The sequence below is a fragment of the Falco rusticolus genome, chromosome Z, assembly GCF_015220075.1.
Source record: "Falco rusticolus isolate bFalRus1 chromosome Z, bFalRus1.pri, whole genome shotgun sequence".
Lineage (NCBI taxonomy): Eukaryota > Metazoa > Chordata > Aves > Falconiformes > Falconidae > Falco > Falco rusticolus.
Genome location: NC_051210.1, coordinates 31,065,685 through 31,081,379, shown reverse-complemented (window position 1 = coordinate 31,081,379; position 15,695 = coordinate 31,065,685). Strand labels below are relative to the sequence as shown.

Sequence of the window (15,695 nt, the reverse complement as noted above, 5' to 3'; positions counted from 1 at the left end):
ACACCAGCAGTAAGAATACTGATTTGTTGAACTGATCTTTAAAGATCTGGCTTTTATGGTGCTGGCAGATCTTCTCTTCACTGATGTAAGTAATGGTTGGAATTAAAGCCTGGCACTGAGGGAAATGCCTGTTAAAACAAGTTGAGGAAAAACACTTCCCTCTTTCCCATTTCCACACTTACATGCCAAATGATCACCAAAAGAAAATCTGTTCTGTGTTGCTAGCGAAAAAACTTGACAGGTCTTGTTCTGTGAACCATTATTTCTTTCTGAATCTTCAGTCTTTTATGATGTAGGGATTAATCTGGGCTGTGTGTAGCTGTGGGCCCTGCAGAAAGATGTTCAGTGTTTTAATTTCCTTCTCGGCGTTTCATGGTAATCTATTACCTCAGGCAGTTTCAGGCAGAAGTCTAAAGAGTTTTTAGTGTGGCTTAGTTCTTCTGAATCTTAGGACGCCTCTTGTAGCAAAAATCCATGGTTATCAGCCAAAAATAGCACTGAGCTGGAGTTACAGGTAGCAGCCAGGAAATAAATGTAAAGATAGTAGTGGTAGTAAGGTAATAAGCATCAATTGGAAATATCAGTGTTAAGTTAAAGCAACTATTCGCATTTGAGCAAGCAGATAATATGTAGTATCCTTTGTAGTGTGTAGAAATAAAAAGAAAACATTGCACATTCAGACAGAAAGTGCAAATCTGACGATTGCAGTAGTCCTTGGACTTCATTACACTAAATAGGGAGATAGCATGCTCTTCACTAACTTCTGTAATGCTTTTTCCACTGGGTTTAATAAGTCACAATTATTTATTTTTTTTTTTTTGTAGGATGGGAGAGCTGCATCTGCTGTTGTAGTTTGTTCTTTTTTGTGTTTCTGCCGTCTCTTCACTACTGCTGAAGCTGCAGTTTATATGTTCAGTATGAAACGCTGTCCTCCTGGCATTTGGCCCTCTCATAAGAGGTATGGTATCGGTCTGTAGGTACTGTTGAAGCAAGTCATTATGCAATTGTGAATATGCTACTATTTTTACAGGATGCTTTTTAGGAAAATAAATTGTTTCAATTGTGTCTGTGTTTGAATGGCAAAATGCTTGGAATATATTATGAGTAAGGAAAGTAATTCTGAATTTTGTGAGCCCTTGAGTTACTTGTGATGCTTTTATTAAAAGTGAGTCAAGTATGACCTGTAGTGAAGAAATGTCAGGAATGAAAATAAGGGTATGCAGTGCTTTTGAATGCTCTCTTAAGTATAAAATCCTCTTGCATGTGTGTAAGGCTTATTCCACTTTTACTAGTTTATTAGAACAGGTTTTGCTGTGTCTGAACACTGCAGGTTCTATGGAAAGACCACTAACAATTTTTGTTTAGGTAGGGGATGCCTTCTGCTTTTTTAAAGGAGTGCATGAAGAGGTGACTTTCATATACTTTGAATATTTTAAACTGATTATTAGATTTAATTTGATCTTATAACAATGAAGTCTTAGTAGCAAGTGACACTGGCAGTAAGGGTGATTCCTACAAAAAGGGTTAGATTTAGAAATGTGAGAAGTAAGGATTAGTTAAATATAAGTGACATTATGCTGTTGTGCAGATTTACTTTTAGTATATTTAATGGGTTGTCTACAAGATAACATATTAATGAGGATGAATTAAAGTCCTTAGGAAGCTTTGAGTTACTAGCTTCAGAACTGCTATGCAACTTCAATCAGTTATGTGCAAGATAATAAATAGTTCTCCTTGTTTGGTGTTTTAAAGCCTTTGGAAAGAGTGGCTAGTTTGTTTTACAACTGAATATATGTAAGGCTGCAGACCTAAAGCAATGTCTAGAGCTGTCTGGAAGGTGGGACACAGGTGCACATGAGTTCATATGCAGTGCTGTATTCAGTTTTCTGGGCAGTGCATTTTTCCATTGTGGTGCAGCCATCAGGCTTTTGTACAGAAACTGTTTCTACCCTTAAATTGGGAGGCCAGCTAGGGATCATAAATATTTCTCCATGTTTCCATTTCATTTTCCTGTTGTGAATTCCTATCAGACCTGAAAATGTGGTTGCTGAAAATGCTGTTCCCAGTGTTTTTATTGTTACCATTTGTCACTGCTTAGTGGCTGGGTATGAACAGAAGTAACTCAGCTGTGTGTTTACCTATTTTTACAATTTGTTTTCTGGCTAAATGAGTACCTCTTTGTTTTTGCTAGATACATCGAATATATGTGTGACATGATGGCTGAAGAACCCATTATTCCTCACAGCAAGCCCATCCTTGTGAGATCAATAGTCATGACTCCAGTTCCTCTTTTCAGTAAGCAGCGTAATGGCTGCAGGCCTTTCTGTGAAGTTTATGTGGGAGATGAGAGAGTAACCACTACCTCCCAGGAATATGACAAAATGAGGTAAGTACAGGTTATGATTTGCTCTGAAACAGCACATTACGTTTTTCTGGACCGCCTTAAATATTAAGTGCTCACTGTTAAGAGAAAGCATGATCTTGCGTGTCCCAGCTGAGCCCAAAGCTTCTTTAACATGTGACAACAGCTCCTCTGTCCACTTTTTCTTGTGGAAGAGACAACGTAGTTACAATAGCAGCTTATATCTGTTCCTGCAAAAAGTGGGGATGATGGTGGGGTTGGCACAGTGGACATGGCACAGCAGAGGTGAACAAGAGCCTCTTCCCTCTCACTCCATGTGATGTGAACTGGGAAGACTGATTCCTGGTGTACATGTACTGAATTGAACACCATGTTTCAGTCATGGAAACAATTAGGATCCCACAGGCATGGTAGCTGTAAGGGGAGTGCTTGTTAGCCCTTGTACAGCTCTGGTATCTGCAGTTGTAATACAGCACAGGAATTGCAAAGGGTACGAACAGTATTAGGTGTAGGTAGTCACAGAGAGAGGAAAGATGAGAGAATACCTCTAGCTTTCCTATAAATCCAAGCCCCTTAAGGAGTTTAATGAATTTGAAGAGAGCAGGAACAGAAACAGCTGTGGGGTGTTACAGAGCAGCTTTTAAATTTTAATCATTTAGAGCAAATTCTCTGTAATAAGAACTTGAAGCAGTTTTTTATGGGTTGATATTGAAGGCCTTGGAGAAACAAAACAAAACATAAGGTAATACATTATTTTTAAAAAATGAAATTAACTGTGGTTATGTTTTTTCTTTAGAGAGTTTAAAATTGAAGATGGGAAAGCAGTAATTCCGCTAGGTATAACAGTCCAGGGCGATGTTCTCATTGTGATCTATCATGCCAGGTCAACCCTAGGAGGCCGACTACAAGCTAAGGTAATGATAAATGTAACAGCCTGCATGGAAAATTTGCTTTTTCTTGTTACAATTTTGTATTATACTTGTGTTTGTGATCTCATTAAGTACATGGCTTTATTTCCTTTTCTTTGTTCAAAGACATGTGAGGTTTTCATGCACTTGGGAATTCAGCTTTTTCAAGGCTAATGTGTATGTTCGTTCTTAGTGCTCTGCATGTAGGTGCTTTGGTAAGCATTTCTTGAGATTACTTCAGTAGTGATATTCACTATATTTGCACGGAAAGCCTCCACACAGTAAAAAAGTGGAATTTCAGGGACTGCCTGTACATAAGAGGCTAGAAGAAACCATGTGGTTTTGTATCCTGTTTCTAGAGCTAGGTCAAGTTTTTATAGCAAGCTTTCTTACTAGTCTTTGTTTTCTTAGGCAGAATGCATGTTTCCTTTAATTCAACTGTGGATGCAAGTGTATTGCAGGATCCCAAAAAACTTGCTAATGAAGCCTGTCTTCCAATTTCTAAGAATGAAGCATGGGATTTTTTTTTCTTCTAGATGAGTAACCCAAATTAAACTTGGAGATCCATGTAGAAGATAGGAAGGGGTAGTGCAAAGTTTAGGATAACTTAAAGCATTGTGAAAATCGATCCAGGGGTTCTTCAGACAGTTTCCATACATCTGGGGCAAACAAGCATATTCATACATATCTACTACTACTGAAATAAATGGTTTCCCCTGTGTTTTTTCTACTTCGTAGAAAGGTGAGTATCAAATCTTGTCATGTTGCAGAGATTCAGAACTTTCTTAATGTCACCAGAGTGCTGTGGGACAGATGCAAGATACTTTAAACCTGAAAGCTCAGTGAAAAGATTCTCTAATGCACAAAAATAACTAGTATATGGTTCAAGATCATCAGTGAAGAAGGCATGCAGCTGGGGAAAATTGAGTTTATACTCCTTGTGCGATCTCAGTTTCAGAGATAAGTTTCTTTGGCATTTATTCACTGATTGGAAGACATTAGGATTTTCCCATCCGTCTGCTGTAACTGATACATCAACAGTGTTTGTAATGATCCTGGTGTGGAGCCTTGGTGGAAAGGTATTAAATGTGTCCATAGGTGCATGTCCTCTAAATTGCTCCTTGAAGCTCTGTGCAGAACTCTTACAGAGATCAACCACCACATTTCAATATTGCTGTTACATGCCTAGAGCTGGGCATTGCGAATGGCTCCCACTGGCTCACAGTTAATCTGAGGGGGGATTTGTTTTATCTTCTAGGAAATGTCTTGCATAGCAAGGGATTAAGAAAACTGATTTAATAGGATGTTCAGGTTTTCATGTGTAGACCAGGGTAGGGATGGATGGATCAGAAAAACTTTCTCTGGTATGTCCATGTGTGTTTTATACTGAGGAGCCCAGCACTGGACACAGGACTTCAGATGTGACCTCACTAGTGCTGGATTGAGGGGAAAGATAACCTCCCTCAACCTGCTAGCAGTGCTTTGTCTGTCACTTGACTTTTGGTTATGATGTTCAATAAATGCTCATTTACAAGGAGAACTTCCATAATTCTATTTTAGTCTGTCATATTTACTTGACTGTTACTGTAATACTTTCTTTGTAAGGACTGGCAAGACTATTCCACTTGTGTTGTAACTGAAGCCAGTGAACAAATACATTGTGGATGTATCAGTTTGCTGTAATTTAGATTTGTGTAAGACCAGGAGGTACATTAAACTTCTATAGTAGCATTTTCTGGACTCTCATATGCTGATCAGGCATGGGAAAGTAGTCTTTCTGTCAGCAGAAAAAAATGAGTTGGGAAAGTTGAAAGGCTATAATGAATCAGTTTGGACAAGCCCTATAATTCTCTCTGGGATGGATGGTTGACTTGAAGTTGCATAGGAAAGAGCTCTGCGTTTCTTACGAAGTGTCCGTTAGAATGTGCTACATTTAAAACTGTTCTGAATGGACTCCTGTTTATATGTGTATTTCCTGATTAGTGTATTGCACAGTGAGGTTTTCTGGATGTATGATATTCAGGAAAGCAACAGAGGTCATGCAGTTTCAGCCTCTAGAACAGGGTCTGGAAGTGCTTAACAGACTTTGATAGCCTTAGGTTAGTGAGACATAGCTGGTTTGAGGTCTTTTGGTTTGTTTCTGGTAGTAATAGATTTGTCTACATTCTGTCTCAAGCTGCATTTAAGTCTCTCAAGATAAAGTATACGTAGAATTAAGGTGAAATGGTAGCAAAACAAACACTTTAAAGTATTTTAATACTGAAAATATTTTGTTTTGTAATGAAGGCAGAACACTGTGCAGAATACTAATCGTGTGGATTTATCTATTTTCCCTGTATTTCTTGTTTTCAACAGATGGCTTCAATGAAGATGTTTCAGATACAGTTCCACACAGGTTTTGTGCCCCGAAATGCTACCACAGTGAAATTTGCCAAGTATGTTGACACCTGTTCCTATGTAGGAAACTGGCAGAAGTTTTATTTGAAACTGTTTAGTCTGCCAAACCAACGTGGCAGGGGGAGGAAATATGGTTAGTGTAGGAAGTAAATGACTTTGATTGCAATACGGTTCTTTTGTTTTCTCATCTGAAGGAAACTGAAGGTTTTGTTCATAATACAGCAAAAAAACCCCACATACCAATATACCATCGGTTTAAAATCCGTAGAAAAAGTATACAAATACAGCATGATACTAACTGATACTGATACAGCCTGATACTAACTCCTTTAAAAATTTGCCTTGGACTGTGGTGAACTTAATCTAGTTAGCAATCAGTATCAAGAACCTACTTGTATGCATCTTTTCAGGTATGATCTGGATGCCTGTGACATACAAGAAAAATATCCTGATTTATTTCAAGTCAATCTGGAAGTAGAGGTGGAGCCCAGAGGCAGACCTAGCTGTGAACAGCCACCATGGGATAACATGAATATAAAGGGACTGAATCCCAAGATCCTCTTCTCCACCCGAGAGGAGCAACAAGAGATTTTATCAAAATTTGGTAATGAATCTTTTGAAAAACTAGAGAACATGCTAAAGTTTCTAATGTCCTTAACATTTGAGGCTTTTGTTTCATTTCTGACATTCCTTTAAATGAAAGAAATTTAAAAGGTGTATTTTTTTGTAAATATCACTTAAAATTTTCCATTATATGAAGGAGTATAAATTATCCTTCAATAAGGGATTATAATTTTCCTTGTCTTTACACTTTATCCACTGTCATTACATTTGCTTGCTTTACTATTTGATAGCTATGAATATCCTATTTGCAGGGATTTTAGCAAATGGAATTGTAACAACCAGGATTTGTAGGCAAAATGTCTTGAAAGAACTTCACTTGGCTAACCGGCACCATTATTTCACTTAAAATCATCTGAGCGTTCCTCACAAATGGTCTTAAGAATAAAACATAAAAATATTTTTAATTACGTATAGCCAAGTAATGTCATAATTCAATTTCTCAACTTCTTCTATTGTGCTCCAGCAGATGTTCAGTTTTTCTGGTACTACGTATTCTGTGCTTCATCTGTAGATGTCTGCATTAATTCTGGTTAATGCTGTTCAGGATCTTTCTTCTTCTCCTGGTATCAGTAATGAGCTTTGACATTTTCATTAAGTCTCTTAAACCTTCTCTGTGCTTCCAGAATAAAAAGCATGATGGAGATTACTGTGGTGGTTTTAGTACACCATACACGAGATCTTAGTCTCTGCTCTTAATATGGTACATCTTAATTACATTTCTTTTGGTACAAGGTAGTTGCTGCCGTCTTACTTTTTTTTTTTTTTTAGCAGGTTATGTTTGGTTAGTGTTATGATATAGATAATTTTCTATTTAACTTAGGTTATGTATATTTTAAAAATCTCTGAACACAGCTCACTAAAGTTTCATTGACAATGAGGATTGTAACAATTACTCATTTTTAAAGTTGTTTTCATTTTCTGATAAATGAAATGTAAGAGTTTCAAATCTCACAAAAAATATTTCTTTAAACTGGTGGGAAGGATATAGGATAAGGACGATAGGTTTTATAAAACTTGCTTATTAAAATTGAATTTGTACTATTCCGTTATTAATGACCTTTCATGTATGTTTTCTGAGACAGACTTTTTTCAGCTTCTCTGTAAGCTACAGCTGAGTATGTGGAAAGAGGGTGCTCTACTGGTTTGGTATTTAGATTTGGACAGCTAGCTTTCTTCCAAGGATTCATCACATTCTTTTCAAACAGTGAATGAACACGTACTAATTTAGGGAGTCTACATACTTGCCTTGGAGAAATCTCCTTTTTGAGAGCTGATACAGCAGTAGGTAACTCAGCCTAACTCAGTCTTACACGAGAGTCACATAATCTGGTGACCTCAGTAAAATAATAAATGTAAGGAGTAGTTAATCACAGAACACAGTGTATTACTTAACTCCTTGGAGATGTTTGTTAACAACTGCCATGTTCTTCTCTGGCTTTATACTCTGCTTGGTTGTTTTTTTTTCCTGTAGCTGCATTTGCTCTTTCCTGCTGTTCTGTTCTGTATTGCGGATGTTGTTCCTAGCTCTTGCATATTCTATACAATGGCACAAGTGAGGTGTCAATTACATTTTCCTTCAAATGTCAGAATGCTTGAGTGCTTTGCTATGAATCTGATGTAATCTGATGTTAAAGTTGAAAACAGGGTCTTGATAGCTTTTGCAGTTGAAACAATAATGCCGATTTCGAATGGAGTGTGAGGGAGGGAATTTTGTGCCTTTGTAGAATAATAGGCACTTTGAGACAGTTGTTGTGGTACAGCAGTCATTCTGTAAGCCAAATACTAGCTGCTATGACCAGGATTGAGTTTTGGAAGTTTCTCCCCAAGGGTTCTGACTTAAATTCTATTTTATAGGGAAACCAGAGCTGCCTAGACAACCAGGTTCAACTGCACAATATGAAGCCGAAGCATCCCAGCTGGAGCAGTCTTCAGAAAGTGCACCTACTGATACAGAATCCCCACACAGCAGTAGTACTGATGCAAATAACTTCTTTCATTCTCTGGACTGGAAAGGTATGGGTTTTCCTCTGAAGTAACTATTTGTTGTGCTTGTTGTCTTATACACCTTCCAATGAGCGCTTAAACCTTCTTATGCAGCAGAAGTCACTATTTCACCAGACCATGACAAAAAGCTATTTAAAGAGTGAGGTCTACAGGCCATTCTGCTTCATTTGTGTAAAGTAATGTTTTTTTGGTGTTGTGTGTGGCTTAAACGCTGAGCTAAGTTTTTCTTTTTCTGCACAAATCTTAACCTTAAAGGTCTGCAAGGAAACCTTTGCCTTCCCACAGCCCCCTTAGGCTGGCTGAGGAACAGAGAAAAAGTAGACTAGCCGGTGGAGTCCAGATCAGTGTTTGGACTGAGAAAATGTAAATTTGTAGTGCATGTGCAAGTCCTTTTTCTGGGTTCTGCTGTATTGGCAAAAATATCAGTAACTGCTCATGCTGTCGCTGATGTTATTGTTGAGTTGGAGCAGCAGTTAGTGATCTGTTGTGGTTTAACCCTAGCTGGCAACTAAGCACCACACAACCACTTGCTCATTTCACACACACCCTGCCCCAGGATGGGGAGGAGAACCAGGGAAAGGGTAAAACTTGAGGGCTGAGATAAGAATAATTTAATAGTTGAAATAAAATAATTAATAATAATAGTAACAATTGTAATGAAAAGAAGGGAGAAGAGGAATAACATCCAAAGGAAAGGAGGAAAAAAACCCCAAGTAATGTACAATTGCTTTGCCAGCCGCTGGCTGATGCCCAGCCAGTCCCCAGGCAGTGATTGGTGGGCCCTGGCCAACTCCCCCAAGTTTATATACTTAGCATCACATTCTGTGGTATGGAGTATCCCTTTGGCTAGTTCAGGCCAGCTGTCCTGGCTGTGTCCCCTCACAATTTCTTGTGCTCCTCCAATCTTCTTGCTGGTAGGGCCTGAGAAACTGGGAAGTCTTTGACTTCCTATAAACATTACTTAGCAACAACTGGAAATGTTAGTATGTTATCCTGTCGTGGCTTAGCCTGAGCTGGTAACTAAGTACCATACAGTCTTTCACTCACCCCAGCCTCACCCAGAAGGATGGGGAGGAGAACTGGAATGTAAAACTTAAGGGTTGAAATAAGAACTGTTTAATAATTGAAATAAAATAAACCCCAAAGAACAATAATAATAACAGTTATGGTGAAAAGGACGGAGGAGAGGAGAGGAATGAAATCCAAAGGGAAGGGAGAAAAGAAAACAAGTGATGCACAGTACGGTTGGTCACCATCCACTGACAGATGCCCTGTCAGTCCCTGAGCAGCTATTGGCAGGCCCCAGCTGACCCCTCCCTGTTTATGTACCAAGCATGATGTCCCATGGTATGGAATACCTCTTTGTCTAGTTTGTGTCAGCTGTCCTGGCTGTGCTCCCTCCCAATTTCATATGTCACTCCAGCCCTTTTGCAGGCAAGGCCTGAGAAACTAAAAAGTCCTGGTATAAATATTACCTAGCAACAACTAAAAAGATCAGTGTGTTATCAACACCGTTCTCACACCAAATCCGGAACACAGCACTGCACCAGCTACTAAGAAGAAAATGAACTCTGTTCCAGCTGAAACCAGGACATCTTCTAAGCCATAAGTGGTACTATGTCCAGAGGTGAATGTCCAAGTCAGTCTCATTTTGAAAAAGTTCCTAACACCTGACCATGCAGAGTGGCAAGCGTGGTACTGAGCTGCCCCTTTGCCTGCCCTGTATAAAGAGGTGGTAGGCAAAAGTTCTTTTTTCGTCAGTGCTTTTGTGAGCTTTGTTTAATTAATGATTGGTTTCATATGATGTCACTGTGTAAGTCTGTCTTATCCTAGTTGACAGAAGAATCCTGGTAATCTAAAGCTGTTTCTTTTTATTCAAGAAGGAAAAAGTCCAGAAAGTGGAGTAGAGGACAGTTCATCTAAAAATGATCGTGTTCAACTATCTGATGATAGGGAGGAGAGTGATCCTTCAGATGAGGAATTCCCTACATTTCCAGGTGAAGAAAGTGCAGTCGCTGATAATGAAAAAGACTGTGTTACTCCAGAAGGCGAGTTGCTTTTTGAAGCAAATTTTGAAGCTCCATCTGCACCATTACAAAAATCTCTTCCTGAAGAGAATGTAGACTTACTTGGACTACATTCCGACATTTCACCAGAACAGAAACAACCTATCTCAGAAGTAAACTCTTCATCAAGTAATGCAGACTTGCTGAACAATCTGTTTGTGAATAATGCATCACAGATTTCAGAAGGGCCCACTGGAGATCTCCTTGGACAAGGAACAGATTTCTTTTTCAGCAGTCAGTGTCCAGCTGCTACTCAGGGTGTGTCTTCAGCAGCAACCATGTCTTCAGGTACATAAAATTAACATTAGTACTCTTCAGCTGGCCAAAAGATAAAAGCTGCTGCTTGCATTTTGCTTGGAAAATGAGTACTGTATTTTTATTGGTCCAGTGAAGCCCTGTTGGTCTATAGCAAGAATCTACATAGAGCAGGTGTTTTACTGCATGAATGAGAGAAGTTGCTGTATATTACCCAAGTATTTTGTTATGTTGCTAGTATCCTGTTAACTTCAAACCATGTAAATGGAAAAGAATCAAATTTTGAATTTAAAGGGGACTCGGTATTTTTAAAGAATCCATAACCTCCCCATACAAACATTACATGCTACATCCTTTTCTAAATCCATGTGTAAATAACTTTTCCTACTAAGGCATAGACTTGTAGTAACTTACTGCTTTACACGAAGTGGGAGAAAGCAGTAGCATTAGGTGTGGTACAGAGCTGTGAGTTTAGGTCAAGCATCTGTGAGGGTTTTTTGTGTTAATCATGTAAGATTGCTAGGCAGCTGGAAATTCTGTAGGTTGTTGTTCAAACCAGTAGGATAAGGGTACTGCTAAAAGGTGTTTTCTTGCTGTTTTTACTGATGATGTTGGCAGGTCTGTATCCTGAAAGAGAATGTTACGTCCTGTTGTATTTGGTATTTGAAACAAGACATTTCAGTTCAGAGGTTCTGCTCCTCTTAGCAATGGATCATTAGCCCTGTCACATGACTAAACTTTAGGGAACAGCAACTCTCTGCCTGATGTTAACGCTAAGATTTCTGAGAATATTAAGTCTAATAATCTGGGTAACTGTTACAAGATTTAGCTTATTTGCACAAAGATAATTCATTTAGACTAAAAGCTTTGATCTACATACAACTGTAAAGTGTTTTTGTAGAACATTTAGGTGATTTCAAATATTGTAATTCTGAAGCAGTGCAGTATTATACTGTGATGAATGAGGAATCAATTTACCTTTTTTACACTGGCAGAAGTCCATAAAAGAGAATCTTTAATACTTTAACTATGCCTTTCTTATATCTACTCCAGGAAACACCTGGGTAGTAGCCATGTATGGATCTAATTTTACCTTTGAATTGGATAAGAGAAAGATAATGGCAGAAGTGAGAATATTTGGCCTTTGTTGTATTTTAGTTTACACATCAAACTTGTACTTGAGATTTTGTGTACGTCTGATACTATAGTAAAATAGCTTGATGACAATCCAGGGTTTGTTTCTTTGAAGTGTTACTGAGTCTTGTACAATGTGGCCATCGCCTCAGGATGTGCTAGGGCACTATGGCAGGGTTATTCCTTTCTTCAGTTTGAGTGAGTTGTGGCAGGAGCCCCTGGGCTTTTGAGGATTTTGACCCTAGAGGGCAGCAGAAGATCTCGAGCCTTTATTCCAGCTGACTGTCACGTGTTACCCCATGCTGACTATAAATACTCTTCCACTTAGTTTTTTTTCATTGTGATCACTAGAGACTTGTTGAAAGCCTGGCTTCTTTTGGTTTTCATTTTTGAGTTGACGTGCTTTCTACCCCAGTCACTAATGCCTTCAAGTCGAAACGGTGGTATGAATGTTTTAGTTTATCTTTTTAGTAGTTTGATAGTAGATTTGTTTAAATTCTTTGGAGGTTTGGCATTATAGAGCATCTAAAAAATGTAATTCTTCTGTTTGCAGTTGATCGGTAAAATTTAAGATGTTTCTTACATGGATGAAGTTAACAATGTTATTGAAAGTATGCAGCCTTTTCAAGGACTTTTGTTTGAAAACGTAGCTGTTCGTATTGTGTATGTACCAACATTGAAGTACAGATGTCTAGAGGAAGGGACAAATGGTGACTCTGTACCAGGAAAAAGTCTTAGAAGGCTGCTGCAGTTACTGACATGAACTTTGCTTTTTGTCTGTGCTTCCAGAGGAGTAAGGCTTTTTCAACTTTGTTTATTCTGAAATTTGTCGTAAGATAATTTTTGGTTTTGCTTCTTTTTTTAGCTGATCCTTTCGACCCATTCACAATGTCATCAACTTCAGAGAATCAAGCCCTGTCTGGTCCAGACCTCTTTGGGGACTTCCTTAATCCAAGCTCGGTATCTACACCTAGTACAGTTCCTTCCACACACAGTTCGCTTCCGCCTTCTTCCAGCTCAGACTTCTTAAATTTAGGTAAGTGTGCTTCTGGTGTTCTGTTTCTGAACAGTTGCTGCTGCTCTGTGCATTTGTCTTTCAGCTTAGTCAAGGTGGATTAGTGTCTTAACAGATCCACTTGTTTTGACTGCTGTTTTAATTAGCTCCATGTTCTGGGAATGCAAATACATATGCACCAAGTAGTGAGAGTCTCCTGTATAATGTCATGCTATTATTTATGAGGCGAGAGGATTTCTAGCATTGCTCACCTTCTGTTGGGAGCTGGAGTTTCCTCTGAGAGTACTTAGAAATGAGAGTACACAAACACCTGCAAAGTTAATGACGATGCTATTTTGATTGTATTCAGTTTTTAAAGATTTTTTCTGAAAGACTTGGAAAAGAAATGAGCAAGTCAAATTATAATGTAGCCAATTATTTAAATGCAAGCTGAAGCTAGCTTGGACCTTCTTGATCTGAATGTGTTCTGGTAATACACTTGTGGAGTACATTATGTAATACTCTAATCTTATTTCTTTCATTTAATTTCTGACGTATTCTTGGTGATGTCTTTTCCTCATGCATTTATTTTAAAATCTATTTGTCATTAAACAAAAAGCTTTGTGATCTGTTCGGTCTTCTCATATCTCCTTGCTAAACACATTATTTTCAAAGTGTTACTAAGTAGAGCTTCTGAGCATGCTCATTCTTTAGAGAAGCATACCCTTACAGAAATGGAGTGGTAGAGCCAGAAGTGTTGGCATTTTAAATCTGACTTTCAAAGACAAGTGTGGGTCCTCTCCATAGGAATGGAGCTTGTGGCCAGTCTGTAACAGCTCTTTGCTGCTGTCTCATCCCGCACTGTTCCCTGCTCCTGTGTAGGTCCTTCCCATGGGTTAGGCTTTCAGGAACATGGGTCTCTGTAGGGTACAGTCCTTCAGGAGCAGACTGCTCCAGTGTGGGTCCTCCAGGGGCTGCAGCTCCTGCCAGGAGCCTGCTGCTGTGTGGGCTCCTCTCCATGGGCTGTGGCTGTGTCCAGCGTACATCCATCTGCACGGGCTCATCTACAGGCTGCAGTGTGGATATTTTTACTCCACTGTGATTTTCTCCACAGGCTGTGGGGAAATCTCTGCTCTGGCACCTGGAACACCTCCTCCCCTTCATCCATTGGCCTTGGTGTCTGCAGGGCTGGTTTTCATTTGCTTTTCTCACTCACAGCTGCTGTGCAGTGTTTTTTACCCTTTCTTATTTATGTATGTGTTTCCAGAGGTGAAAACAACCCCTCTTGGCTGAGCAGCACTTGGCAGCTGTATCCTGCGGTAGGTCTATTGGAGCTGGTTGTGTCCAGCATGGAGCAGTTAGGCCTCTCCTCACAGAGTCTGCCCTTGCAGACCCCTACTTAGAAATTGGATGTAGTTAGGAATGGTGGTATCACATTCCTCACCCTGAATCCAGCAGCATTTTCTTCCCAGCACTTACTGCATGCAGTTTTGAGTTGCCATCATTGTTGGACAGTCTTGTCTAGTTGACCCTGCCTTTGAGTGATGCAGTCTGAGTGTTAGCTACAGAGAAACTTGTTTAAAAAAATGCAGTATTTGCCTGTCTGAGATGAGGCCTTCATCCTTGAAATAAGACTAGCCAGCTGATTAGCCTCTCTACCATGTATTTAAGCATTATATTTGAGCTGTGGTTGATTCTGCTGAGAAGATCCCACTTGCTGCTTTCTTTGCAGCATTTTTGTTCTGGCCTGGATACAGTAACAGCTGTGTGTTATAGTTGTATAGTTGCCAGTTTTATGCTGCTTTTAATTATGACACTTTCATTGTCACTACATGAGATTACCAAGCAGATGATACTTTTTTTTTTTCTGTAAAGCAGAAGTTTTAATCAATACTGATCTGTGGAGCATCATCTTGGCCAAAAAATCTCATCTCACTCCAGAGTCAGGGACCTCTGAAGATTATCTAGTTGACCTGCACAAAGCAGGGTCAGGTAGAACAGGCTGCTCAAGACCATGACCTTGCTGATTTTCATTGTTTCCAAGGATGCAGTCTTTAACAAGACTCAACAACCTCTATGGGCAACTTGTGTGCCAGTACTTGACTACTCTTACAGAAAAAACTACTGCTTAGATGGGGTTTCCTGTGTTTCAGTTTGTGCCTATTGCCCTCTTGTCCTTCCACTGAACAGCACTAAGAAGCCTGGCTGTCTTTATTTCTTCCTGTTAAGTATTTATACACATTGGTAAGATTGCCCACCCCCAGTCCTTCTCTTCTCCAGATTAAACAATACCAGGATCTTCAGCCTGTCCTCATATCAGAGGTGCTTCAATCCCTATATGACAGAGGACTCTTTCATATACTAAATTTAAGTTGTAAAAATACATAAACGTGATTTTCTGCTCTCTGAATGTTTCCCTGCAACCTCTAGGAGACCACCATCAATGTTCAGCTGTTAGTAACATCTGAGCAAGTACAGAAGAAAAGAAATATTTTGACACATGACTTCACTGCTTACTGTTTCATGTGTACTATTCCTTATTTTGGCTGAAAACTTGCACTGTGGTAAATGCATTAGCATACTGCTATTTTAATGTGATTTCTGGAGCTTTCTGTCAACACAAGGAAAAGATGCTTAAAATGTACCCATCTTCTTGTTTAGTCTACAGTTATACAGGGATTTCCCAATCTTTCTCCATTGATATTCAGGCTTTAAAAACCCTGTGGGAGTGGAGGACTTGGGATAATATTTCATGCTCCTTATCTTTACCGAAAGGACGACTTTAAAATGGACGACTTTTCTGTGTTCAGCTGAAATGGAGTATGTATTTGTGACCAGATGGAATGGTAAAGGCTCAGGTATTTAGCAGGGAAGTTTGAAAAATTAATAGCTGTAATGCTTCTAACATGAGTGAGTGAAAGGACGTGGTAACTAGCAACTGGAGAAGAGGG

At 39.2% G+C, this 15,695-nt stretch overlaps 1 protein-coding gene across 1 annotated transcript in view; it reads left to right on the top strand.

Moving 5' to 3' along the window:
- Positions 1–15,695, top strand: part of GAK (cyclin G associated kinase) — a 70,515-nt gene that overhangs the window by 38,503 nt on the left and 16,317 nt on the right. Inside the window, exons 14-22 of the mRNA XM_037373867.1 lie at positions 452–461; positions 825–958; positions 2,192–2,386; positions 3,159–3,276; positions 5,626–5,705; positions 6,078–6,271; positions 8,146–8,304; positions 10,176–10,649; positions 12,616–12,786. Coding sequence (XP_037229764.1) covers positions 452–461; positions 825–958; positions 2,192–2,386; positions 3,159–3,276; positions 5,626–5,705; positions 6,078–6,271; positions 8,146–8,304; positions 10,176–10,649; positions 12,616–12,786 — 1,535 coding nt within the window. The remainder of the gene's footprint in view (positions 1–451; positions 462–824; positions 959–2,191; positions 2,387–3,158; positions 3,277–5,625; positions 5,706–6,077; positions 6,272–8,145; positions 8,305–10,175; positions 10,650–12,615; positions 12,787–15,695) is intronic.